Raw genomic sequence first — 26,790 nt, 5'->3', positions numbered from 1 at the left:
GGGCTTTGTTGTAATCAATGACCAGGACTGATCAATGACAATACTGGATTTGTATACAGTTTTTAATCTGTTGGATTGGATTAAAACACATATTACTGTCTGATTATTTTATCCACAAACAGTTTTTCAGTCGATTTGATAGACATTTTTTAATTACACATACCGTCATAGAGGATTCCATCCATATCGCCCACTTACATATGTAGAAGAAACCTTATTTAAAATGTTCTAAAAAGAAGTATAAAAATATATGACAGCTTTACAAAGATGACCAATAACAAGTCAACATCAATAACTCTTAAGTCTTTATGATTTGGTGACATACAAAAAGTTAATGATCTTCCCAGAAGAAAATCTATCTCTATCTCTAGAAAGTCTCTTTAAAGCAAGTAGTTTAGTACATGTGAGGCTTATGTCATATACTGTTTACAAGTGTAACTTACAAATAAATGTCAATTTATTTGTAAATGTAGTAAATGACTACAGAAGTTCTATAGTTTATTTTATGATTTCTGCTATAAGATGCTGCTAAAAAATGTCCCTGCAGTCTGGTGCCCAGAAGGGAAGCTCACAGCCTCCCATGTCATGTCATGTGCCAATGACAGAGCCAGCAGCACTGTGTTAGTCAACACCCAGCTATGTGAGGGCCTATATCCTCCATTTTACACACACATTCCAGTTAACACATTAACAATAGCTGATAGTCCTGAAAACAAAGCAACAGCAACTGAAGCTGCGTTGGCCCCACCTGGTTCATCGTCTACACAGCAGGTGGAGCTACATCTGGTTTATATCCTGTAACAGCAATAATTCTGTGCATATTTGGGCTGAACAAAGAATCAATAAAATATCAAAATTATATTATGGCCAAATGCAATATCCAAATCACAAGCGCTCTAATTTTTTGATGAAGGTAAAATGTGTACCATTATAAATGGTACGTTGTGGTACAGAGATTCCTCGGCCTACAAATCACATTTTCCAGATGTAAGGGGCACTGAGGTTTGGTACAGTCGTTTTTTAAAATATTTTTTCTGTGAAAATAAAAAGCAAAAATTACAATTCCCACTAGAATTGTGCATTATCAGAATAGCAATATTTGTCAAAAATAATCCCGATTTTTTTTTTGCATATTGTGCAGCCCTACTGCATGTTGCCAATAAATGGTGAGTTAAACTTGGTAACAAGGAAAAAAAAAAACAAAAAGAAGAAAAACAAAAAAAGGCACTGTGTACATTACATTGAAGCAATGCAATGCAGAAACACGTGCACAGCAGAGGAGGTTGTTTTGTAATCTAAAAATCACGATAAGTCTCCCTGATTAACTTTTAGAGATTTTTGTTTTCATTGTTGAAACAACTGGAAGTTCCTTAGCAGACCCACAATTCACCTTTGTTTCTCCCTAAAATAAACTCTTTTTCACGATCTTACATGCCTTTGCTTTGTCATGAACTCCAAGCGACAATCATTGTCAGGTATCCTAACAGCTTCTGCAGAGGATTATTGAGGTGCCTGTGCACCATCATCCTCCTAATGACAGGAGCCACAGTCTCCTTCCCAACCCCAGAGACGACAGAGTCCAGCAAGCAACAAAGAAATGTCTCTAGAGAAGGCTGCTCCTCTAAGCTGCAAAAAGCAGTGCATTACAGGCACACCTTCACTGGTAGTAGAACAAAGACAGAAACTCTCTCTCTCTCTCTCTCTCTCTCTCTCTCTATCTCTCTCTATCTCTCTCTATCTCTCTCTCTCTTATTTTCATCCCTGTTTGATGGGTCTTTTAGAGAACAAAACTTGCCTTTTCCTGTACAACAGCACAGCACTGGCATGAATCATGAATCACAAAATATTTTCTCTATTAAAATGATCTAGTTCCAGGCTCAGTAACTGGGTTCAAATCTAGGCTATAAGATGATTTTCACATGTCCTCACCCTCAGCCATTGTAGTTTGTTCAAATTACATTATACATTTCCATCCATAACAAACTGCAGCTGATCTGGAACACAGTCATGACTGAACACTTTCAAGCTTATGAACTGACAAACCAGACGGGCATAAAAATTGTAGTGCGTGACCGAATAAACCAAAACGAAAGACTGAAAAAACTGTAAAAACCATTCTGGTCCCAGGAGTTAAATCTGAACAAAGCAAACTATTGGCTTTAAGCTATTATGAATGAGCTATTTTGTGCAAACAGATACAAGTTCTGATTTGAAAACATTTTCTCTCATACTGATAGTAAAGCCCAGACAGCCTCTTACATGGTATGATTTAAGTACATTAGTTATCAGTTATGGCGAGCAACAGCATCTTCAGATTACATCCATACTTTCCTGCATATAGAGCTCTCTGCAAGATGCTGGCTGTTACAATATTTTACAAGACTTTGTAAATATCAAAGGAGGGTAAAGTGCTCCCCTCAGTCATCAGGACTGTTTATAGAACTGCACAGAAAATTCAGTTCAGTCATCATCCAGGCTGTAGCTAATTAAAACTGGGCAGCTGTTAGACCATCACATTCAATTAATCACCTGGCAATCCCTTCTCAAGCAGCACAGAATGCCAAAATAAGGGTTTCAGAAGTATTCAGTGTTTTGTTGTTGCATTACAGGTGATAAAGACTGTAGCCCAAAAGTAAAACTCTCCATCATTCAAGCCAGTTAATAAGCCAAGATGGTCATAGTCCATTCATCACATAGAGTGATGCAGAGTATGTTCATGCTTAGTCACTTGAAGGATTAACTATTCAGGCCTCAGCTAAGTAGATCAACTTGTACCTTTGCTGTCCTCAAAACCTCTAACGGTGTCCGACAGTGACACTGACCTTTAGGCTATTTGGAAACCCTGAGAAAATCTACTTGTATTACTATAAAAATGTTTGTTTGAGGCTATAACATATTGCAATTTGGTTCGTAAGTAATGTCAGTAAGTGTCTTTTCAGCATCACAGTTGGTTGTCAGAAGCATTACAGAAGCATTACATATTACACATCAGATATTATCATATCCTCATTTTGCAGGAGGATAGGCAATTCTGCATAGATACAAAGTAAGCACATCAACCCATGATCATAATGGCAGAAGCTATACTAACATATTTTTTATCTGTGCCCGGTAGACACATCAGAGAAGCAGCAAATAAGCATGCAATTCTCCGTGAGTCATGTCTGCATCCCTTGGGCCAAATCAAGCAAACACTGCAGTGCCCTCCCTCTGAGCCTGAAAATGCAGCAACAGCAAATGGACAGGCCCACTTTAATCCCCGAAGTGACATTAAATATCAGCGCTGCTCAACATACAGAGTGTGACAGACTGATCTATAGACAAAAATAAGCAAACATCTCAACCTTAACTTGTGACAGTCATTCAGATGAAACGCCTCTCTTGATAAAATGTAACTGCACTGGACTACGCAGACAATTTTACACATTTTCTTCCTATGAGTGGCATTATACAGTGACTTCATACTTAGTGAAGCAAGCATGTCAAGCATATTGGTGAAAAAATATCAAGACGAGAGAGTGTCAAAGTCACAAACTTCCCCCCTTGGTGATTGTAAAAGGTACCATACGGTATCGGAGCCTGTGAGTTCTTTTGACTTAACACAAAATCTTACACCATCTTACACCCATCATCATTGCAGTGATGGGTGCTTTTAAAGAGCAGAGTCTCCAAAAACTCAGGGGAGCCGGTAAGGCACTTGTCAATACGTTCCAAGAGAAAAGTGAAAAGAACAATACATCTGCAGCTAATGTCTTGGAACAATAGCTTGTAAACACCAGCCCACAATTTGTGTTTTGCTCATTGTCTGGTGTGACTCAATAGGCACTTGCTTGGGACAGACATCATTTCAAGCACGCTATACAATAGATGTCTGACAGTTTTAACTTCACTCAAGGCATTGACATGGACGCTTCCTACACCTGAAACAAAAAACACCCAGTCACTGTCAGTAGATTTGGCTTCTGTTTATCAAACAATCACAGCAGCTGTTCTACAAAAGTCATATTTCTTCTGAAATATCACCAAAATCAATTTCTGTAAAAAAAAAAAAAAAGAAAAAGAAAAAAGAGAAAAAAGAAAAAAAAGAATTTGAGGCAGAAGATGCAGACTCATTATTTATTTTAGATTTTAAACAAGTTTTCTTAAATTTTGGAAGAGCTAAAGAAGGTGATCTCACATCATCATCCAAACACTCCCATTGCTTGCTAATTGACTCCATCATATGACAGCTTGGATTAAATCTAAATTTGCAGGATCCAGCCAGAGTTTGGGAGCCGAGAATAAAAAATAATGTCTTGGATATCCCTGCAAGCCATTATCAACGTGTTATTCAGCTAAATTACTTGTGTAGTTTCTCCTTTGCATGTGACAACATGGTGACACGGTGCTGTGAAGAAAACAGCGGTGAAATCCCCCTGCAGTACAGAGGGGCCTTTTATAAACCAAAATGCCAAAGCCATAACCAGGGAGATGGTCTTTCTTAAGGTCTCTCCCACTGTGCAAACCTAAAAGCCAGAGCACCAGGACCGCTGTGAATCCAGGAGAGACCAAATGACACACCTGACACAGCATATTAGATGCTTCTCTGCAGTGGACTGTAGCACCTTTTGAAGTCAGGAGTTTCAACACCAACTCTTATTATAATGTCTGTGAATGCATGAGGTTTATAGAAAATCACTGCTGGACAAAATTTGTAATTTGGAGAGTAAGAAATAGTTAATAACAGTGGTGACAAGTACTTGTGTTAAAATAAAGTGATCACGATTAATTCTTGAATAATTAGATTTTACACTGATCATAACATTTTTTATTTAATTCCCCTCTCTGCTGTACACATGCTTGATCCTATTAGCCACATGTCTTCAGGGTGTATTATAATAAGGTATATCTATCTATTATATGACCAAAAGGAGGTCTGCACATCACACACTGCTCGGAATAATTCATACCCATGATGTTTGATTACACAATTATCAATAACACTGCTGCAAGGTCATGCAACACCTCACTAGTCAAAGCTACAGTATAAGTGCATAGCTCAGACAGAGCAGTCTGCCATTTATTTCATTGTCATTTATTAGACCAAACAACGCAAATTTCTGTGACAAAATAAAAATCCAGGTTTACAAGGCAACATCAGAGCCATCATTACCCTACTCTGTAGCATGAGTTGGTGGATGGCTAGGAGGGTGAAAAGGTGTGAGGGGGGTTGTCCTGACCTAAATCTTGATGCTGCTTATTGATAACGCCAATGGTAGCACAAGTCTGGCATGTGGGGCAATGTTTGTTCTAGCTAGTGGGGATATGTCCTGTAAATCCTGTTCCACCAGCCTGTCAGTCTCACTTTAGCTGGGGTTTATAAGCCTTTGACAACGATGTGGCGGCTTGACTTGAGATTAAGTTAGCATTGCGTGCAGACTCCTACACGTCACTTTCAGAAAAGTAATAGGCAGCACTGGAGTAACGTTTCAGACATGCAGCATGACAAAGGAGGTTGTGGCTAGCTGTAGCAAGCCAGCCGCCGGCTGTCAGAGCGGGGCGCATGTTTGCTGGGACTGACAGCTGAGAGGGGGTTATGAAGGGAAGGGGGGGGGGAGTGGTAAGAAAACAGCTGACAGTCCCAGCTGTGAGAAAATAAGTTGTCAACAACATGAAGTTACTACTTTGCAGCCGTAATAGCAGTGTTACTGAATTAAGCTAACACCAGAGACAGAGAGTCCTACCTTTGCTTTGCCGGCCTCCAGCTTCTTTTGCCTCTCCTCGTCTTCCATCACCTCTGTCCCTGTGGCGAAAACAAGACGGAAGCTGCTTCATACGAAATATCAGCGAGAGAAAACTATTAAGCCAGCGGTTAAATGTCTGTCCGGCTCAAAGCTCGCTGTCAGAGACTTCCACCCGCTTTTTACTGGCTGCTGTCTCCTTGTTGGTAGTCCGCCGCCATGTTTTCCACGTAAACATGAGACTCAACTATGATGACGTCGTGTAGGTGCCTTCACGGCCACGCCCACTGTCATTCCACTAATGGTGCCTTCAGGATCCGTAATAAATGTCGGAATTTGCTTTCCAAGTATGTTTGTGCCATGGATGTACTATAGACACACCTGTCTATATAAAGGTTTATCAGAGCAAAAACCAAGCCATGAGGAGAAACTCTCTGCAGAACTCAGAGACAGGACTCCGTTGAGGCAAATATCTGGGAAAGTCTACATAAATATCTGCTGCAATGAAGGTTTCCAGGGTCTGAATACTTATGCCAATGCGATATTTCATTTTTTCCTTTATAATAAATTTGAAAAAATTAAAGGGGTCTGAACACTTTCTGAATGAACTGTAAGAGCAGAACTAATTATAACCACTTTACATACTATTAAGTAGTTTAATGTATAACAATCCACCATGTTAAAAAAGCTCATAATACTGTGTGTAAAATCTTTATAGAGTTACAGGCATGGCAGAATCCCTACATGTCATAGTTGATGTACAGCAATTTTGTTAATGATCATCAATAATCAACATATCTTATTACCATTTTCATAATGTCATAAATTTTCCTGTATTATATTCAGCCTGAATTCTGCTTAAAACGTCTGCACAGTTTCTATGGTAACAGGAGGAGAGGTTGTCTGAGCTGTCCCAGTTGAGACTAAACACCAAATATTTTCATTTCAAAGCTGTGTTTTCTCCTAATATAGGCTTCATCCATCACCTCATATTTTGCAGCACAACAGTTGACTGGGTTATTCTGGGTATGTTTCACACAATAGTGCAATTTACTTCCTTAAAGAGGAAACATTTGAGCTGTCTCGGCTGAAAGGGACAGCAGGTAACATGAGAGCCTGGCATCAGTTTCTAGGACAGATGGGGGGTGATAAAGGAAAGGATGACCAATATTTTACTTACAGACTCCATGTGGAAGTGATCTGAGTCTTCAAATAGTTCACATATAATTAAAACAGGATATGATGATGCATTGTCACTTGTTGTAAGCGAAAGGTTTGCCTTGAATTTGCTCTGCAGACATTTCCAGGACACAGTTTACAGTATACAGCAGTGATAAACTAGACTGACACTCTGACTGAATTGTTTTCATAAATTCATTCTTTTATATTAATCACTGAAATAATGGGTGATGTGGGCTGCAATTCAGAAAACAGGGCCATAGCAGGATTTCAGAAAGGCTGTTGTAATTTTTCTGTCTTGTTTACTTAATTTGTGCATCTTTGTTTTAATTGTTTTGTTGGGTTTTTTTTTTTTACTAAAAACAAATTAAAGATCTTCAGTCTATAATACACACAGCTCATGCAATGTGTACTTGTAGGATGTAAAGTCCCTCTCAGGTTGTTACAAACAACTACATTCACAGAAAAAAAAAAAAATTGTCCTCAATTTTAAAAAGCCCTGGTTATTGTCCAAACATCTTTAAATTAAAGTATTCTGCTTCCTTGTGGCTCAACATGATTTCTATAAAATATGAAATTCTCAAAGAAAACCTGCTAAATTCACAAGTTCCCAAAATGTGAAGCTTTCTATTCTGCTTCTTAAATTGCTGATTGGAAACATACCAGCAGCAGCAGCAGCAGCAGGAGAGGATGCTCTGTGTCTTCGGCTGACAGGAGCTGAACAGCTTATCGTCTGGCAGATCTTGAATTCCACCCATCTTCTTTTGGACATTCTTACCTGTTTGAGCCCACCTGTGAGCACTCGCTGTTTGTGCAACAAAGTCTGCAGGAACCACTGAGCATTGGAAAGCTTCGTCAGTTTCTGAATTATTGATTCACCGTAGGAGTCCTGTGTCAGCAGTTAACCAAGAAACTTTACCAAGTAGACCCCAACAAATGGATCAGGACAGGATAACATGTAATATTAAAAACACAACAGCAGTGAACTGTGCATCAGGAAAGGACTTGCTCCTCCAGGCCACAGCACAAGCTTGAAGCTCAGCGGTGACACCTGGGGCTGAGGCCTGGTCTCAGCTGCTGCCCTTGACAGCCGATACCATGGCGTCCATCCAACCAACGGAGCTTTGCATGACTCCTCTGTGGGAGAGTGGAAGTCAGTCTGATGGCAGCCACGGCTCCTATTTAACAACAGAAAATAACTCACCAATTTAGCTCAATTTTTTTTCCCCGTCCTGATCTCTGCTGCCCCCAGTACTCCAAACAATCATTTCTTGCAGGGTTAAAATCAGTTGAATTGACAGCCTTTTACTTTACTTTTAAGTCATTAGCAGTATAAACACTGTTTGAAATGAGATGGGTGTCTGCAACAGAGAGAATGGCAGCCTTATCGTTCCAAAACAACTTCCACATTTGACCAGGATTTTAAGCAAATGCCCCTAAACACTATAAATTTGAATCAACAGCCATCTAAGGTTTCAACATAAAGCAAAGATAAAAACAGGAATTGATTTTGTATATTTGGATAATGCATTAAGACTGAGTTGGCTGTTCACAGTAGAATCATTAAGTTGACCAGTTATTTCGAGAAAGCCTTTGAGATGAGAAAAAAACTCATTATATGATGAACTTTTGCAGCATTTATGTTTTTTCTTTTCCTCTTCGGTGTAAAATGTACTTTAAATTTCTGACATAAATATTTGAAAGAATATAGACTTGCATATAATGTTGCAGTAGATGAACTGATACCATGTGGCACGGGCCAAATGTTTGGCACGACACAGAAATGACTGGCTTTATTAGACTGCATTAGGTTTAGTTAGAGTGGCCATGGGCTCTGATTCGCTCCCTCTCGTTAATGTACGATCAAATTCAACTGCAACTTTCTCTGTCTCTTCCACTTCTCCCCTCTCATCATTTGCCCTATACTAAAAATTATTTAACCAGGCAGCAGCGTAGGCCATAAGAGTTCCTCCCAATCACATCATTATGCAAATACGGTCAAAAGTGCTTTGGACAAGTGTGAGAAAAATGTAACTGCATGAATAAATGGAAAATAAATGGTGTCCTGTTGATGACTGAGACAAAACAAAATTGACTCTTTTCAGCCTGTCATGGACGGAGCTGATTTGTCCAATACACAATCTTACAGCAGCGAAGTGAAAATTAATTTGCATAATGACGGTATCACTGTGTTGTATTAAAATATTCATAAGTGGTGGGACTCATCGTTATAGAGATGGTAATGGGTCAGCAGGTTTGTCACTGTCATGCTGTGAGCCACAACACATGGTAAATGGTCTCTTGTATCCCATGGGCATACAATAACATCTGCTGTATGATAATGTCTGGCACAAAATTTGGTTTTAATGCCTGTAACCCGCAGTCTAATTTAGGCTACTCTACAAGTTTGTTCTTTTTGTCATTGTGCAAAGCATTAAACTTGCCAAGTGTGATAATGGACTAAAAAAAGCCATTGCACTCTGAGGGTTTTGTAAGTGACTGAATATGTATTTACAGTGTACATTCTGTGCAAATTAACACAGGGTTTACACAGGGTTGTGGCTACCACTGAAAACACAGAGGTCTTGCCCTTTATATTGTTTCGGGAATTCCTCTAATGACATACACATTACCCTGGCATTGAACATTCATAGCATCCATCGTAGAGATTCAATGTACAGAAAACATTATTAAACACTTGAATTGGTTGATTTAATTAATACTACTTATAAATTTAATTTATTAATTTGGCTAATCAACAAAGTGGGACTATAATTTCTAAAATCCTGCTTAAATAGCTCCAACTTCATCACTGTGATGTATTGACCTGAATGGACACAACAAAATGAATGTGATCAGTGTCAAAAAATAACCCATCGATTCAAACGGCATCTTAATCCAAATGTTTCAGATTTTTATCATCAGTTTATGGTTACGTCATAGTCTCAGGTAGAAACGTGTAGCCTCTACATTTAAGCCCTTTTCCTCTCTCTAGTGGTTGGAAATGAAACCCCTTCTTAACTCCATAACGCTAGATGGCGGTAATTAGCGACAAACTTCACGTTGGGGGTCAAATTTCACGTTTCCGCTCTGGTCTGTCAAGGCAAACATGCCCCTTTCACCGACTTGGAAGTAGACGACTGTGAGGAGCCAGACGACTATATATATATATATGTGTGTGTATATGGTATGTGCTGTGGTTTTGTTCAATTTCTGCAAACGGGCTTCCTGCATTGATAAATTGACAGTTAATCGTACGCGATAAAAGCTGCTCTGGTTGGCCAAGACTTTACATTCAGTCATCATTAAAAGGTATTGCAAGTAACATTTTGAGTTTGAATTTCACATCGGGCGTCGCAGTGGGGGCAAGAACCACACGCTGAAGTGCAATTTTGAGGTGCTAAGCTTGACAACTTTCAATTTATACTTCGTTATTTCACGCTTTTTACTCCGTTATATTTATCTGACAGCTGTAGTCATGAGTTACCGTGCAGACTCAGAGTTCAAATACATCAGCAGTTCAAATATGTTGCATTATTCGAAGTTCAAATTATCTCCAGCTCAACCAGCGATCACATTTAAAATGCTGCAGACATGTTAATGCATCAAGACTTACTCCCATAATTAATAATATAGATGTACCATACATAAAATCCTGTATACCACTGACTCTCAGTAAAGGACATTATACTGATAATACTTTCTGTGGTTTTACTAAATTTAATTTTGACTTAAAATTGAGGATTTCTTTAATGTGGTACGGCTACTTTTATTTAAAGCATCTGTAAAGGTAAAGGATCTGAGTACCACTACTGCAACACTCGGGTCATAGCTGGTTAAATGAGGTCCTCATTATTACCAGTTAGTCTTGTTGAGTTTGAGTTCTTTTGTTATTTTGACTTGACTTCTGTGTTATTAAATATGCCGTGTTTATTTTTCCTCCTTTAGCTCCACCGACACTGGCGGTGATGTTACAGTGTAGCCCTCATTGAAAATGGCAGTGGTACCTGGATTGAGGGCTGTCATCAGCCTCCATCGATCAGTGACGTTGCAGCACAGCTTTGGGCTCATTAAAGTACAGTTGAGAGCAACATGCCTTCCCAGGAGGCTTTGCAGTGCTCCTACAGGAAGCGATGAGCCGAAGCCTCAGGTGAACCCAGACAATCAGTCTCTGCTGGAGAACCTAAATCTCATGGGAGTTGATGTGAAGATGGCACGCCAGCGCCAGCCTGGGGTGCTTCGGAAAGCCTTTACCAACGAGACGGGCCTTTTTCAGTTTCTGCAAGGCAAAGGTGTCAACCGCAAAATAATCGCCAGCATCATATCCCGTTATCCCCGCGCCATCACTCGCTCGATTGCACACTTGGAACAGCGCTGGGAGCTGTGGAGAAACATCTTCAAGATGGATTCAGAAATTGTGACCATCCTGGAACGCTCGCCTGAATCTTTCTTCAGGTCCAGTGATAATGGGAACTTGGAGAAAAACATAGTTTTTCTGTCCTCACTGGGACTGGACGCCAAAGACCTCCACCGGCTGCTGACCACAGCGCCACGGACATTCTCCAACAGTTTAGAGCTCAACAGGCAGATGGTGGAGTGTCTGGAAGACATCTGTGCAGAGCTTGGTGGGAAGAACCCAGAGCAGTTTGTCAAAGCTGTCATATCCAGAAACCTTTACATTCTCATCCGAAGCACCAAGAGAGTCAGGACAAACATTGATAACCTGAGAGCATCTCTTAAGTTTAGCGACTCAGAACTGCTGGCTCTTTTGAAAGGCCCTGGAGCGGAGATTCTGGACCTTTCAAATGAGTATCTGAAAAATAATTTTAACAGCCTTCAGCAGAAGATGATGTCACTCGGTTGTCAGAAAGCTGACATCAAAAAACTAATCAGTAGCTATCCAATGGTTCTGTACATTGGGCCAAGCACATTGAGCTCTAAACTGGACTGTCTCCTGAGAGGAGGAATAACAATGAAGCAGATACTGGAGAAGCCCAAGGTTTTGGACTACAGCACACAGAACATTATGGGGCGACTAGAGGAGCTGAAGAGAGTGGGATATGACTTCCAGAAGAATGGCATCAACATCCTGGACTCTAGCAAAAAGCGGTTTCTTGCAAAGATAGAAAAACTTCGTGCCTCACCAGATGAATGAATGTAGTTGCTTGTAATGTCAGACAAAGTTGGGGGCTGCTTTTACTTTAGCTTCAGCTTCAGGATGATCATGTCTTCTGGTTTCAACATTTATTAATTTGTCTTGTCACTAAAGTATCATTTCTGACTGCTTTTTTGGAATTCTTTAATACACTCTATCTTGTTGGACTGGAACTAAATTCATTATCCATTAATCTGCTAAAGGATTTTCTTGATTAATTGTTTGGTTTCTAAAATGTCAGAAAATAGTGAACATGGCAATCACACGTTTTCTACGGCCCATGGTGACAAATTGCTGGTTTTGTCCAATTAGCCATCCAGAATCCAAAGATATTCATTTTAAAATCACATAGGATAAAGAAAATAGCAAATCCTCACCATTTGGATGGAAGTTGTGAATGTTTGGCATTTTAGAAAAATTACTTCAACAAATAGAGTATCAAAACAAGTGTCACTTGACTTTATGTTGACTGATTGATCAATTAATAGACTGTTAACTGTTTTAGCTCTACTATCGAGTAGTTAATTGACAACAATGTTCTCTTTGAAACAATGACAGCTGCTAAAAAATCCCTCCCACTCAATATGCGTATGCATTGCTGTAAGAATATTTTTTTTTCTCGTTCAAATGTTTGTAAATGACTGTACATGTTGGAAAGCTGAATTCATGTGTAGATGCAATCTTGAAATAAAAGTGATGTCCAAACAAAGACATAACATCTGACTACATGTTTCACCCATACTTCCTGTTCTTTTGATGTACTTATATAAACGTGAGGTATTGTTTGCAATATAGAAGATGATTGTGTACCATTTTGAAAATTAAATATATATATTATACATATCCAAATAATAGGGGTAATTTTATCCGTTTCCATCCATTGACTACAGTCGTCCATTAAAATGATTTAATATTTTAATCTATTATTCAATAGTTTAGTCTGAAGGCTGGGGAATATGTACTGTACTCTGCGGAACCAATATTCGCCGGCCAGTTCACCACGGACCTCGCCCAACAGTTGCACAACCTTTTCCTCACGCTGCTGGATTGTTGCTGTGCGTCTCAGGGTGAGAAACAGAAGTGCAGTGAAACTTAACTTTATTTATGTCCACTTTATTTTTTTTGACAAGTTACCTTTAAACAGCATAAAGTTACATCTGTTGTTGTCCAGGGTGTCGCAAGCGTCAGCTGCCCCCCGTTAGCTGTTAGCTTGTTAGCAGAGTCTGGATTAGTCCGTTTATTTCACCGTTGCAGCTAAATATGCCACAGTAGCAGTTTTTCCCTGACAACCCTATGAGTAAAAGGTAAGTACCTCTGCTAATATGGATTGTTGCATTTGACCATACAGCCAATTTATGTGGAAGTTAAATGGAGCATAGATAAAGTTAATTCAGATCACAGATTACAGTTAAATCTACCAGAACCGAGTAAGAGACATGATGCAGCAGGATTACACAATTGTCAAATGTTTATGTTCATATAATTATACATATATTTATTTTTTTCAAATCTATATGCTTATTTAGCTTTGTTCAGTTTTGTTGTATGTCCATGTACATCTTAATGATATTATTTGTACTGTGTTCAAGTACATTGAGAGCCAGATTCCTTATATGCACAACATACTTGGCCTAAAATAGCTGATTCTGATTATGAGGATATGCTGGTTAAATGTGAACGAGACATACTCACAGCTCAGGATCAGGAGATGATTATTACTGTCGTGCTGCATTTTGATCCACAGTGATCAGCTGATGTATCCGTGTGTGTTTCAGAGCAAGGACTGTGGGGAAGGTGTGATGGAAAAATCAGCGGAGGACAAGGAAAAGGGGACAGATGTGGCTGTGAAGGGTCAAGCTGCCATTAGACCACAGTAAGCAGCTTGCCATGTGTGGCACCTATGAGAATCGCATGAGTTGCACTTGAAACTGGTGGAAATCACTTCAAACATGAGAAACACTACTACTACTTATCATGACTTCGACACGAATGCCCATTATAGCGCTAGTATCACCACACCAGTCTCTTGCTCTTGTCCTCACTGGTAAACAATACTCAGATACTTGTTGGGGCAGCAACTAGCTCTCAATCTGAATAGAGCAGTCCACCTTTATTCCCAGTAGCACAGACTCAAACTTGGAGGTGATGCCCCCTCCCCTAACCCTTTCACACTGCCTGCTGCTTTGTCTGATGAAGCAAAGACAACTACACTGTCAGCAAAAAGGCTGAACAGTCTTTACTGAAAGCACTTAACTTATTGCACACAGTATGGATTTATATCTTGCAGAAGTTTTACAAGGACAGGCTGGTTTGTATCAGTAACAGTTTAAGTAATTTTACCATTAACAGAGTAATTTGTAATGATAGATAGAAGTGGGCAAATTTGACTAAATACGATGTGAATTCATTCTTACTCCTCCCTGAACTCTTTTCCGGTGTGAGCACCCTTCACACTAAAAATTGCTTAGAATTACCGTGTATAACAAAACTGGGACAGAACTACTTTCTTCAGGTATGTTGCATATCATACTATGAAACAGAAGGATGATTTCATTTCTTCTTCTTTTTCTTCATTGCAGATTCCTGACAACCAAAGAAAAATTTCATGGGTTTATTGACTCTGAGTGGCAGGGCTCAAAAGGAGAAAAGGCCAGTGATAATGACACAACTGAGGAGGCAAAGGAGATCTGTGTGGAGGAACCAGAGGCTAAAAAGCTCAAACTAGACACTGAAGAAAGGACTAAGGCGGGGAAGCAAGATGGTAAACGCCTTCGAGGACAAAATAAGTCAAGACCGCACACTAAGCCTACTGCATATGATGAAAAGCGACTGTGTCTCTCAGTCATTCAGGTATGCAGCTTTAATTGACCATTCACAAATGCCATATACGGTACATGCTCTCCGATCACTATGTCAGCTGACAGCTCATGTCATAACTTCTCCCGTCCATGTAGGCCAATAGGGAATGTCCCTTTGGAGACAAATGCCACTTTCATCATGACGTCGCTGAGTACATGGCCTCTAAGCCTGCTGACATCGGGCAAAGCTGCTACCTCTACGGCACGTTTGGAAAGTGTGCTTATGGTCTCTCCTGCCGCTTCGCCAAGGCGCACACGACACCTGACTTCAAAACCATGGAGAACACAGATCTAGTTAAGGCTCGTGAAGGCAGGAACCCGGTGAAGAACAGCTTGAGTAAAGACCTCCAGAATCGTCTGAGGAAGCGCTCGGTGGCCTTCAAAAAGTCAGAAGAGTACCTGAAAACACTTTCAAACAACAGAGACAAGAAAGAGCAGCAAGGGAACGGTAAGAGGGCTCAAGTGGTTTTAGATAGATTTACTTGAATATATCACACATCAGCATGATCTATTGGAGACACTACTACCCCCCAGGAATATTAGTATTCTGCCAGGGTTTTTGCTCCTTCTTAAGCATGAATCTGTCAGTCATATTCTTTTGTCTTATAAGGAGTCTGTTAAGTGGTTTAGATGTACACTGGCACAAGTGCAGCAATCAGCAGTGCATATGAAGTGTCTCTGCAGTGAGTCTTTCATTTAATCAGTTCACTTAATTGTAGTTGAGCAACAAGCATGGCATTTCTACTGCTTTTGAGTTGAGCAGGTGTTGAATGGCATGTATGAGTCCTACTTAGTCACCCAGTGTTGCTGCTCATTGAAACGTGCTTTCTGTTTACTTTCTAAATACCCTATATTTCCAAACACAGACCTATTTAATGAATGCAGCCATGTGTGAAATGTGAAATTTGAATGAATTTGGTTTTATAATTCAGTTCTTTGACACCCACACACATACACACACACAGGTAAAGCTTGTGTAGCTGAAGTATCTCCAAATCCAACAGTCGGGGAGCAGCTATTGTCTACTGAAGCAGAGACACAGGTACAAGCATCTACTCGGAGCACTACCTCTTATTCCCAGTCTGTCAGTCAGCTAATGAAGGTAAATGTAGAGTGTCGCATGGGGGTTTGCAATTATTTTTTACATGTTTTTTTTGTGACAAGCTGCAGTCCAGCCCTGACAAACAGCCTCCAGTGAAGACTGTTGGCCCACTGACTGATGCAGATGTCATCAAGTTGCGCCCATGTGAAAAGAAACAGGTACATCTTCAACCAACTGTCTCCCCTCCAAAATTACATTTTTTATAAGTAGTTTGGTGACTAATTTTAAATATGACAAGGGATATTGTGTAATCATTTTTCTTGCTAAATAAATGAATTTCAAATTGGTAAAAGCCAGCTGATACTGATGAATATTTAAGAGAGATAAAATCGGTGCACTAGTGTGGGTTCATGGATAAGGAGTATGTTTTTGTGTTTCTGTGTTCAAGGTGGACTTTCAAGACAAGCTCTACCTTGCTCCTCTAACAACTGTAAGTACTGCCAGACTGAATTGTCTGTGTTAATAGGTTAAATGATTCAAAACTGTGTCAACTTACAATCATTTTATTATTTTTAATATATTAATTTTATTATTTTTAAGTGAAGTGCAGGGCATTTGATTTGATGTATAATTAAAAACAAACAGGTTAGATAGACTACTAAGAGAACAAGTTATATTAAATGAGCTTTTGGACTGACTAAAAGCTTCCCGCTCTTTCCTCAGTGTGGAAATCTGCCTTTCCGTCGCGTGTGCAAGCGTTTTGGTGCAGACATCACCTGTGGGGAGATGGCCATGTGCACAAACCTGCTGCAGGGGCAGCAGTCAGAGTGGGCCCTCCTCAAGAGGCATGAAAGTGAAGATCTTTTTGGCGTCCAGGTGAGGTCATCATAAAAGATGTTGTTGAACGACTCTGCTCATGTTGTGGTTATAAACACGGCTTGTGGTATTTGGCAGTGTGTTTCTCTGAGAGTGAAGATTGTCTCAGATCTGAAATCCATATTGTGTCTCCAGGTGGAGGGCTGCTTCCCCGACACCATGACAAGGTGTGCAGAGCTTATCAACAACAACACTGATGTTGACTTTGTGGACATCAACTCTGGATGCCCCATTGATCTTGTCTACAAGAAGGTAAGCTCTTATCTAATCAGGTTGCCCCAATCACATTTATGGACACTTCCAGTTTGGTTTTCATGTTTTCCTCCCTGCAGTGTAAATTTTTTTTAAAAACTTTACACACATGGACCACAGTGTGGGAGATATTCTAATCGATATTGCCAAACCTTCCTGGTTTATTTAGTTTCATCTATATCTAAACCACAGAGACTTCTACTTTGGTTTGATTATCAATCACCATGGGCAAGAGGATGACAATCATTCTCTGTAAAGTTGTATCAAACACTACTGTCAGCCTATCAACTTTTATATTTAGAAGGAATTTCTTTTAGCATAGTAATGCTAAATTTTTAATCAATAACTAGTGTCATCTGTGGTCACATAAGGGCCCACCTTAAAGCTTAAAATCAGAACCACTTTTATAATCCAAAGGATAAGCTTCAAATGTGAAAATGAAGTGAAAAGAGGTTGGTAGTCCCTGCAATAAACAGACATAAAAAACATAGCCATTGTAAACCCACTGTTACCTTTACTGAGTAAATAAGGTTGGTGAACAAACACGGTACCATGATGGTACCTCTGAGCTCAGATGAATTTTTGTGTGTTATGATACAGTGTGCAAAGCAAAGACATTTGACAACATCGATATAACACTCATTGACAGATGGTGTTTGTTTGCTCTTTCTCATCAGGGCGGAGGCTGCGGCTTGATGACACGCACCAGAAAGTTTGAACAGATAGTCAAAGGAATGAACTGTGTAAGTCTCTGATTTATTGTTGGACATACTAGTATTTATTCAAAACAATTGGACAATATATAGCAGCTGTACCTTGAAAACAGTGCTTCTTTGTCTTGGATTACAAAGCCTGAGTGAAAACACAAGTGTCTCTTCCTGAAGGTCCTTGATGTCCCTTTAACAGTCAAGATCCGCACTGGTGTTCAGGAGAAGAGCAACATAGCACACAAACTCATCCCAGAGATGAAAAAATGGGGTGTCTCCATGATCACCGTAAGTGTTTTAGTAGCAGAAACATTAATAAATGTGAAGCATTATTGCAGCTGTAAAAGGAGAGATGGGTTTGAGCGGCGTGAAACCGTATCTACTAACTTCATGCGTTGAAAATCATATTTAATACAGTCACAGCAGAAGTGTGGAAAAACATGAAAGAGTCTCATTTCGAGTAGTGTCTTGTAAGCCCGTGTGGACGGGGGCACCCCTGGGTGTATAAAATATTGAATCATTTTATTCATTGACAGTGACCTGTATATTGAAGCACACTGTCAATTTCACTCACATCGATCAACAAATTAGAGCACAATTTAAAATGTAATGTTAAAGAACACTTGATATGATTGTTTATCTAAGATGACTTTCCATTTCTCATTTTTTTTGTCACTCTTATTAAACGAGCGTCCTTGTCAAACTGATTCCACCGTGAGGTCTGTTTCCAAGCACCTTGTCTGTTGTCAGTCATGCATAATTTTTTTTGTTTCTCGTCCCTCCTCTGTTATTTTCATATCTTCAAATGAATAAAACATGGTGCCAGCATCAGATTGTGATGATATAGAGCTGATGCTGTGGTTTTCTTGCAGTTGCATGGCCGATCCAGAGAGCAGCGCTACACCAAATTAGCTGACTGGGATTATATCACCACCTGCTCCGAGCTGGCTAGTCCTGTCCCACTTTTTGGTATGTGGATTTGTAAAGAGTTTGTAAAAAGAGCTGATGAAGGGGGGAAAATGTTTTTAAGGAGACGAATACTAGAAAAACAACCCCCTCTAATATGGGGGAAAAAAATCCAGTTATACAGTTACACAATCTCACAGTTGTAATATCTTTGACAGGCTATTGAAGAATAACTTATCGCGGGTGATGAGGTGAATTAAGGTGACCTGTTTTTATTGTTCCAGGAAATGGAGACATTCTGTCCTATGAAGATGCCATGAAAGCGAGAGAGACCGGAGTTTCTGGTATAATGATTGCAAGGTACACAGAAAATAATACACAAAATCATATAAATATATTATAAATAATAAATCGTAATAAAATAATACATTGTCAGACCCTTGAAGGCTTACATGTCGCTGCCTTCCATCCATCTTATTTTTTATTTTTTCCTCTCCCTATTTATTTGCTATTATTGTTATTTGCTATTTGCTGTGCATCATTATCAATGCGATTCTTGTGCTTTCTTACTTTAAATCCGAATCGAATCCCGACAAGAGGATTTACTCCATATTACAGATCCCAATTGTCTTTGTGGTGAACTTGAACTTTAATTTGAAAATCAAATAAAAGGTTCAGCCAGTTATGCATGTTCTTACATTCGTCTCCTCAGGGGTGCTCTCATTAAGCCTTGGATCTTCACTGAGATAAAGGAGAGCAGACACTGGGACATCTCGTCCAGTGAGCGACTGGACATCCTCAGGGATTTCACCAACTTCGGTCTGGAGCACTGGGGCTCCGACACTCGAGGCGTGGAGAAGACCCGCACCTTCATGCTGGAGTGGCTGTCCTTCATGTGCAGGTGGGCACCACCGTGCACTTCAATACATTGTATTTTCTTCTAGTATAAACGAGCAATATTCATTACTGTTTCTCATATGCTGTGGTAATACAGCATTTACATAGCAGGTTTTAAATGTTGGTATTTCTTTTTCTTAATTGCATTATGTTGCTATGGATACGTTCGCAATGAGAGAAGGACAGAAGTTTGTACTCAAAACAAATGATATTCATGAATGAAGGGGATAATGGGTCAAGAGGGCATAAATTCAGTTTTTCCTAAGAATTAAAAGCTACACAAAGTGACTACATATGCATGTGACAGCAAGATTTGACTGAAAATATAAAAACTACTATACCGTAAACCGATTACAAACTCGGTGAGATTGAAATAGAATATAATGGAAATAGCATTTATCTCACAAGTTTCACTTTGTCAGTTTTTGTGGTGGAAAAGTGTTCATCAGAAGTAGAAGATGGGATGATCTTCTGTCACAGCTCCATTTTAGTGAATTAGGTCAAAAAGCGTGTATTTTTCAGTGCATCTTAAATTCTAAACTGTAACAACAAAACCATCAAATATAATCTGGTGATTCACACTGAATACCTACTGAAAAGTGGATTGGAGAGAAATTGAGGATGATGTTTCTCTCTCCTCCACCATCTCTCTCTCTCTCTCTGTTCGTCAGATATATTCCTGTGGGCTTGTTGGAGCGAGTGCCTCAGAAAATCAATGAGCGACCTCCGTACTACATGGGCAGAAACTACCTGGAGTCACTGATGGCGAGTCAAAACGTTGGGGACTGGGTCAGGATTAGGTGAGCAGAAAACAAAGAAAAGAACACTATTCAGTATCAAGCTGCATTAAGATTAAAGAGTTAAATAATGTGTTTTATGATTATAACTTTTTACCCTTTCCTTTCTCCAGTGAAATGCTTCTGGGTCCTGTACCGAAGAATTTCAACTTTTTGCCCAAACATAAAGCAAATGCCTACAAGTGATTTTCTCTTTGTCAGGTTTTTGATTATATTGTTTCTTTTTTTTCTTGGCTCTGGAGAATAAGACTTAAAGAAAGAAAAACCTAATGTGTTTCAAACGATGAAGACTGTTTAATAGTCTGTTTATTTGACCTGTGGTGCAGTTGTAGAATACATGGCTGTTTGTGTACTTGAAATATATGCAATAAAGTCTTTGGCCACACCAACATATTTCTACGTCTTTTAAAAATATATTTTTCAAGGGGGTAAAATGAGAAAGGGTTTGATTTATGGCTTTATTATCAAATAACTTTATAATTGACACAAAAACCCAGTAATAATCCTGTGATGTTCTGTAAAATCTCTACAGATATTGTTTGTTGTTTTTAATCAGTGGGGAAAAGGTGGCTGCCTTTACTCATTTTGTTGTGATATGAAATTGAGTCACGGGAAATAATCCATAGACACCATATACACTGACTGACCAGTCTGAGGTAGTGCAAGACAACATCTGTGTGATAAACCCTATCTGTATAAAGCTTGTAATATTATGCTTTTAACACAACCACAAGAGGCACTGATTCTACTTTTGGAGATCTTTTGAAGAATATGAATATGTGATGTTGTGACTTTACATCTTGAAATCCTGAATTATTCAGAAGTAATATCTGAAAAACAGACTCAGTGGCCACTTTATTAGGTCCACCTGTAAAATCTAATGCAGTCCAGTGTCGGCTCAGTCAGTTGACAATAATGTTCAGTTTTTAATGACACTGTCAGAGAGGTATTGATGTAGCCGTTTGTTTTATTATTGAAGTTGTAGTTTGCAGTGGTGTTGAACCGGACTGCAATATGTTGAAGTTTTTACCGTCTTGCCCAGGAAGGACATTTAGGAAGAATATTGGAAACCCATTTCAATATGATGCAGCCTCGTACAACACTACCACTAACTATAACCTTAATAATAAACATATAGTTGAATTAACACCCCTAGGAAAGGTTTTAACCAAAACTGACCATTATAAGCCTAAGAGCTGATTGCATTAGATCCTATGGGTGTATCAAAGTGTCCAAAAATATATTTGCAAACTAAACTGAGTCTAATTTGTATTTTATGCATTTAGGCCACAAAATTGTTGTACATCTAATTAATGGCATACACTTGAACCATAAAATTTTAAAAAGTTTTCTAAGAAGCATGACACCGAGCTTATCTTTTTTTCCCCAGCCCTCTCCCTCACCACACGTGGGCGGTTTGCATGTACGTAAGTGAGACGTTAATAAGCGCCTCAATTGGCTGCTTGCAGGTGCAACTAATTAACAAACCACTATTTCTACGGGGTCACGGGCGGCGTCTTTATCCGGTGTACAGCAGCTGCCGAAGGGCTTTCGCTTGGATCCATGGCTGGGATCAGGGTCGAGTTTCTGGTGGTCCTGTCCGGGACTCTGCTGTTGGCTTCAGGCCGGGGCTGGTATCCGATCAACGACACTCAGCTCTTCAGTTTCTACGAAACGGGGCAGTGGGGCGAAGCTGTTAGCTTTACGCCGCCAGGTAAAAAGCTGTCATTGCTGTCCTTTACCCAGTCTGTTCACTGACTTTGTCTCTTTACTTGTGCTGCTCATACACTATATTATAACATTTACCCTTACGTAGTCAGAACTAAACCAGCCCAACTGCCTTTTTTATCTCGGATCTTTAATTAGCATTGACTTCTGAGCAGGGCACTGATTGTGTGGTCAGTTTTCACCATTTTATTTAATCATATGCTTAAAACAACTGGATGCATTTAACAGCTACAATAAACTCTCATTTAGAGTGTAATGTAACATGCTTTTAAAAAGAAAAATACTCAAATGAGTTTCCATAAAACAATTAAAACATGTAGGACCACAGATTTTTACATTAATCATAAAGTTTTAGTTTCATAATGGCTGTTTCAGGTCCAGATATAAGTGTGTATATGTGTGTATATATATGTATGTATATATATATATATATATATATATATTTATTTATTTATTTATTTATTTATTTGTATTAGTAAGGCCTCCATGGGGAGGTCTTTTGACTCAAGTAATCTTTGACATTGCCTACACTCTCTCCCGCTCCTCTCCAGATAACCGCAATGAGTTTGACAGTGAAGAAGAAATTCCTGAAGATGCACTTCCTGAAGTTGAAGGTGCTGCCACTAGTGACAAATTTGACCCTTTTGCTGACCATGGATTCCAGGTGGAGAGTGGCGATTTTGGACCCAGACATTGGGCCAGTGGAGCAGATGGTGGATTCCAGATGGAATTTGTAGATGCCCCTCCAAGGAGCTGGACTAGCAGTGCCAGTCCAAGTTCTTCTGGGCTAGCTATTGTTTGCAGTGAGGCTGGCTTCCAGATTACTCTGCCAACAGATTATTTAAGTGAAGTTAAAGTTTTGGGTATGTGCTTTGACTTTTCTGCTTACTTGAGGTCAAGTCTTTAATTTTGCTGAATTTATGTTCTCTACTTACTATGCTTTATTTGCCTCCTTCAGGCACAAAGGATGTGCTGTCTGTCATTGATGCTCCTGAGTCTTGTGGTTATGAAGTGAACCCTCTCAAGAACACTTTGACTGTACCCTTCACTGGGTGCCATGTGAAACATGTAAGTTACTGAAAAGTAATTGCCTTAATTTACTTTTTTTTTTTTTTTTTAAATCCTAAAATGACAAGAACATGTAATTGTACTCAATGTAGTTTTGTTTGCTTACCTGGAATTCAGTTCATCTTATGCAAAAGCTGTTTGAAATGATTTCAGACTGACAGCTACAGCCTGCAGTTGTTGTACATCGATGAGCTCGGTCAGACACAAGTTACTACTGCATCTTGTGAGGAAAGTCTGAATATGGACCCTGGCCTGTTCCCTCGCTCCAGTGACAATCCCCAACACAAGCAAAAGTGCACTAACCCAGCCACTGGACCATCAAAGGCACAAAGTGAGTGTGAACACGGCAAATGAGCTGACTACAAACTGTATCTACATCATGTTTAATAAGATCAAGGCATTTTCTTTGTATCTCTATCTTTTGAGAAGGGCTGAACTGTGTTGGTTGGACAGGCACTTTTTCTAATTAGATGATTGTTTTTAAAAGGAATTCACTTATTTATTTATATTGTACTTGTTTCTTTTTTCAGATTGCGCTGTCCAGACAGGGGAGCGCTTGACTTGTGGCCAGTCAGGAATATCTTCCTCAGATTGTCAAAAGATGGGGTGCTGTGTGGATTCTTCTACATCTGCCTGCTATTATCCAATGGATGGTAAGGTTTCTGTTCAAGAACTTTCCTTAGTTGATCCTCTAATAAGAACTTTTGTATTCAAGAAACTGGGTAACTGATAGTTCTGGTATTCATAACTTTTCTCTTTCTTACTTCAGAGTGCACAGGGGATCAACACTTTGTTTTTGCCATTCGCTATGACGCTGCATCCATCCCTGTAGACCCCGCCAAGCTTGTTATTCCCGGTACAAACTGTAAACCAGTCATTGTTAATGACAAGGTTGCCATCTATAAATTCAAAGTTACAGAATGTGGAGCTCGTGCTTATGTAAGTTGTCCTCCCTGCTTGACTTTTTTGCAATGCAGCGTTTCAGCTAAAATGACACTTTTCCTGCTCAAGTGATGTCGGGTTGTAGCTGGACTGCTTCATATCTTCACCTTCACCTTGTTCATGTCCAAAACTGGGTTAAGGGTAGTGACTGTCAGACTTGCAGGCTCTCAGTTGACTTGGGTTTAATTGCTATTGCTTGTTTTAAAGAAGGGAAATGTCACAAAATGTGATGCTGCAGCCCCTTTTTTTTAAAGCGTGTGTGTATTTTGAACTTGTCAGCAGAGATGTGTTGACTTTTATTGTATGACATTTTTGACACAGGACTTCTCACTGTGACCTGCAATTGTGACAAAACTGTCACAAGTTAATCAATTCATGTTGTGTCTAGATTTATTTTTAATCATGTGCCAAGAGGCACTTACATGGCACTTGTAGTATTACAAGACTTTTTGAAGAAGTCTTGTACTTAAAAACAGTAACAGTTCTCTTTGAAAAGTCTTGTAATACTGTATAAAACATATCTACACATACTGGCTGTTTTGGTGACTGCCTCAGGCAGTACTTCATACATGCTGTGTAACATAGACTGAGGTCACCACCTGATGAGATAAGTGACTTTTCTCTGCAGGAGGTTGGCAATACAAAGATTTACCTGGCTGAGGTGCAGACTATTGTCCAAGCTCTGAACCTCAAGTATGGTGCAATTACAAGAACTGATCCACTCAGGTTAGTGGGATAAAACAGTACATTTAACTCTGATGCTTTTTAAAGCCTTTTTTATATAAATACACATTAGTACAATGCTCTTAACCCATGTCTTTTTTGTAGGCTCATGGTTGAGTGCCGCTACAGCAAAGGGGGCACTCCTCACCAGTCGCTGGCCAGCATTGGCTATATGGTCAAGATCCCAAGTTCTGCCTTGCCATCATCAGTCATCGCCAATGGCTTATATGGTGTTCAACTGAGAATTGCTAAAGGTCTGGTATTCATGCATTATTTTGAAACCAAATGCAGTAAGTGTAATATTTGGCTGAAGTGGGATTGTACACATGTAGCTCTCAAATAGCTACATTTTGATCAATTTTAAATGAATGTTTGTATGCTTGTCTGTATAATCCCAACAGATCAGACATATTCAAGTTACTTGCCCACTTATCATCAGCCCTTGCGACTGCTCCTTGGCAAGCCGGTGTATCTTGAACTACGCCTGAAGTCTCCCAAACCAGATGCTGTAATTCTCGTCAATTACTGTCTAGCTTACCCTCGCTCTGCAAAGAATGCACTGGTGCTTGTTTATGAAGGGTAAGCATGAATATGTGAACCTGCTGCATGTGTATTTAAAAACATATTCCTGCCCTGTAGACTTATCAGTAAGTTATGTTTGCCTCTGTAGGTGTGCCAACCCTTATGACCCAAATGTGTCCATCCTTAAAGTCAGTGACCTTCCCAAAAATCGCCACCAGAGGCGCTTCATGGTCAACGCTTTCCAGTTTATGGATCAAAAGACAAACAAGTACCTCGATGAAGAAGTGAGTCAGCGTACACTGAGCTGATATGTCGTCTTGCAACAACAGTGCAGGTTGACTTCAACAAGGGCAAAATTGTTATGGCCAGGCAGCTGCATCACAGCATCTTTTGAATGGCGACGGTTTATGGGGTGCTCTGCTGAGCAGTAGTGAGGTGATCCTGAGGGTGGGGTAGTGTGTGCTTAAATGTAAAGGATCTGTTGCTAACTTCATGGCACTAGATACCACAAGGTGCCTTGAAGGACCAACTTGCATGTTGGGCAGGAGAGATCATAATGTTTTGGCTCAGTGCATTTGAGAAAGCCATTGTGGCTTTCTCAAATGAGCATGAGTAAAGGGGCCCTGACACAGAAGTGAGGTGACTTCATCAGATGTGTTTACATTCATACAGTTGGAGGAAGCTTACTTTTCACTGAAATTATTTTAAAGGTAAAATGAGTCTCAAAATATGGTAATATGTACTACTTGCCTAGAAATGTTTGTCTGTGCTCTAGTTTTAAATATCCTTTTCTAAGATTCTGACAATTTTTCAAACCATTTTCCTCATGGTGAATGACTTTCCCCCTGCAGATCTATTTCATGTGCTCTGCAGAAGTTTGTAGGCCAGCAGAAAAGACGTGTAAAGAGCGATGTTTTGATGGAAAGGTGAGTCTCTAAACTTTGCTAATGTGAACTTTTTTGTTGTAAATGTCTAATCAAATTATTTTTCTTTCTAGGGATAAGGAATTGCTGTAAAGACTTAAGACTGATGAACTGAGATAAATGCAACATTTTATGATACAGTGTTGGTGTTTTCTTTCTTAAAATATAGATGTGAGAGATTACTAGTGGTGTACAACCTTGTCATCTTAAAACACTTTTTGTATGTGGTGCTGAAATTAAAGTTTTAAGTATATCTTGGTAACATTCTGATATGGCAAACCTGACTACAAAGTTCTCACAATTGTTCAGGTCTTTGGGAAAACTCTTTGCAGCATGAAATGCAAAACAGACAATTTTGAGGAAAGTGCTGGTACTATGCACATGAGTCAGAATAAAAGGGCATGTTTATAAAAGCAGAAAATGGCAACATGAAGAGAGGGGAAAATATGCAAAATGCTAAGACTCATCAGTTTCATGGAAAAATTCTTTATAAAA

At 39.5% G+C, this 26,790-nt stretch overlaps 4 protein-coding genes across 5 annotated transcripts in view; 3 read left to right on the top strand and 1 right to left on the bottom strand.

Annotated features, from left to right (window-relative positions):
• akap9 (A-kinase anchoring protein 9) overlaps positions 1–5,939 on the bottom strand; it is a 66,153-nt gene extending 60,214 nt beyond the window's left edge. Inside the window, exon 1 of the mRNA XM_022747152.1 lies at positions 5,724–5,939. Within this exon, the coding sequence (XP_022602873.1) occupies positions 5,724–5,771 (48 nt within the window). The 5' untranslated portion in view covers positions 5,772–5,939. The remainder of the gene's footprint in view (positions 1–5,723) is intronic.
• A 4,069-nt stretch (positions 5,940–10,008) lies between these two features.
• On the top strand, positions 10,009–12,751 carry mterf1 (mitochondrial transcription termination factor 1). Of its 2 annotated transcripts, none has more exons than XM_022747398.1 (2): positions 10,009–10,086; positions 10,848–12,751. In XM_022747398.1, the coding sequence occupies exon 2, from the start codon at positions 10,894–10,896 to the stop codon at positions 12,052–12,054; it is 1,161 nt and encodes a 386-aa protein (XP_022603119.1). In that variant the 5' UTR covers positions 10,009–10,086; positions 10,848–10,893; the 3' UTR covers positions 12,055–12,751. The 2 variants fall into 2 exon arrangements, with proteins under 2 accessions (XP_022603119.1, XP_022603120.1); XM_022747399.1 differs by having other exon boundaries at positions 10,036–10,211.
• A 326-nt stretch (positions 12,752–13,077) lies between these two features.
• Positions 13,078–20,767, top strand: dus3l (dihydrouridine synthase 3 like). Its single transcript, XM_022747305.1, has 16 exons — positions 13,078–13,358; positions 13,830–13,927; positions 14,634–14,904; positions 15,009–15,360; positions 15,878–15,954; positions 16,077–16,172; positions 16,403–16,444; positions 16,678–16,830; positions 16,966–17,082; positions 17,760–17,825; positions 17,967–18,077; positions 18,662–18,758; positions 18,980–19,055; positions 19,408–19,596; positions 20,264–20,392; positions 20,503–20,767. The coding sequence occupies exons 2-16, from the start codon at positions 13,854–13,856 to the stop codon at positions 20,573–20,575; spliced, it is 1,923 nt and encodes a 640-aa protein (XP_022603026.1). The 5' UTR covers positions 13,078–13,358; positions 13,830–13,853; the 3' UTR covers positions 20,576–20,767.
• Positions 20,768–21,952: 1,185 nt separating this feature from the next.
• Positions 21,953–26,375, top strand: LOC111223123 (zona pellucida sperm-binding protein 4-like). Its single transcript, XM_022747151.1, has 12 exons — positions 21,953–22,103; positions 22,669–22,980; positions 23,076–23,185; positions 23,339–23,516; positions 23,716–23,838; positions 23,955–24,124; positions 24,756–24,853; positions 24,956–25,104; positions 25,252–25,429; positions 25,521–25,656; positions 26,224–26,298; positions 26,370–26,375. The coding sequence occupies exons 1-12, from the start codon at positions 21,953–21,955 to the stop codon at positions 26,373–26,375; spliced, it is 1,686 nt and encodes a 561-aa protein (XP_022602872.1).
• Positions 26,376–26,790: the final 415 nt, after the last annotated feature.

This window comes from Seriola dumerili, unplaced genomic scaffold (assembly GCF_002260705.1).
Source record: "Seriola dumerili isolate Sdu_G_001 unplaced genomic scaffold, Sdu_1.0 BDQW01000110.1, whole genome shotgun sequence".
Taxonomy (NCBI): domain Eukaryota; kingdom Metazoa; phylum Chordata; class Actinopteri; order Carangiformes; family Carangidae; genus Seriola; species Seriola dumerili.
Note: the sequence above shows the minus strand (reverse complement) of the source record. Positions and strands in the feature narration are given on the sequence as shown.

What these genes read in the sequence shown, in the direction of transcription:
- dus3l (XM_022747305.1), top strand. Translation starts at nt 13,854, where the DNA reads ATGGAAAAATCAGCGGAGGACAAGGAAAAGGGGACAGATGTGGCTGTG. An exon ending in GCCCATGTGAAAAGAAACAG is followed by an intron (nt 16,173 to 16,402) that starts GTACATCTTCAA and finishes TCTGTGTTCAAG; the next exon opens with GTGGACTTTCAAGACAAGCT. An exon ending in TTGATCTTGTCTACAAGAAG is followed by an intron (nt 17,083 to 17,759) that starts GTAAGCTCTTAT and finishes CTTTCTCATCAG; the next exon opens with GGCGGAGGCTGCGGCTTGAT.
- mterf1 (XM_022747398.1), top strand. Translation starts at nt 10,894, where the DNA reads ATGGCAGTGGTACCTGGATTGAGGGCTGTCATCAGCCTCCATCGATCA.
- LOC111223123 (XM_022747151.1), top strand. Translation starts at nt 21,953, where the DNA reads ATGGCTGGGATCAGGGTCGAGTTTCTGGTGGTCCTGTCCGGGACTCTG. An exon ending in CTGCTATTATCCAATGGATG is followed by an intron (nt 23,839 to 23,954) that starts GTAAGGTTTCTG and finishes TTCTTACTTCAG; the next exon opens with AGTGCACAGGGGATCAACAC. An exon ending in ACAAGAACTGATCCACTCAG is followed by an intron (nt 24,854 to 24,955) that starts GTTAGTGGGATA and finishes TCTTTTTTGTAG; the next exon opens with GCTCATGGTTGAGTGCCGCT.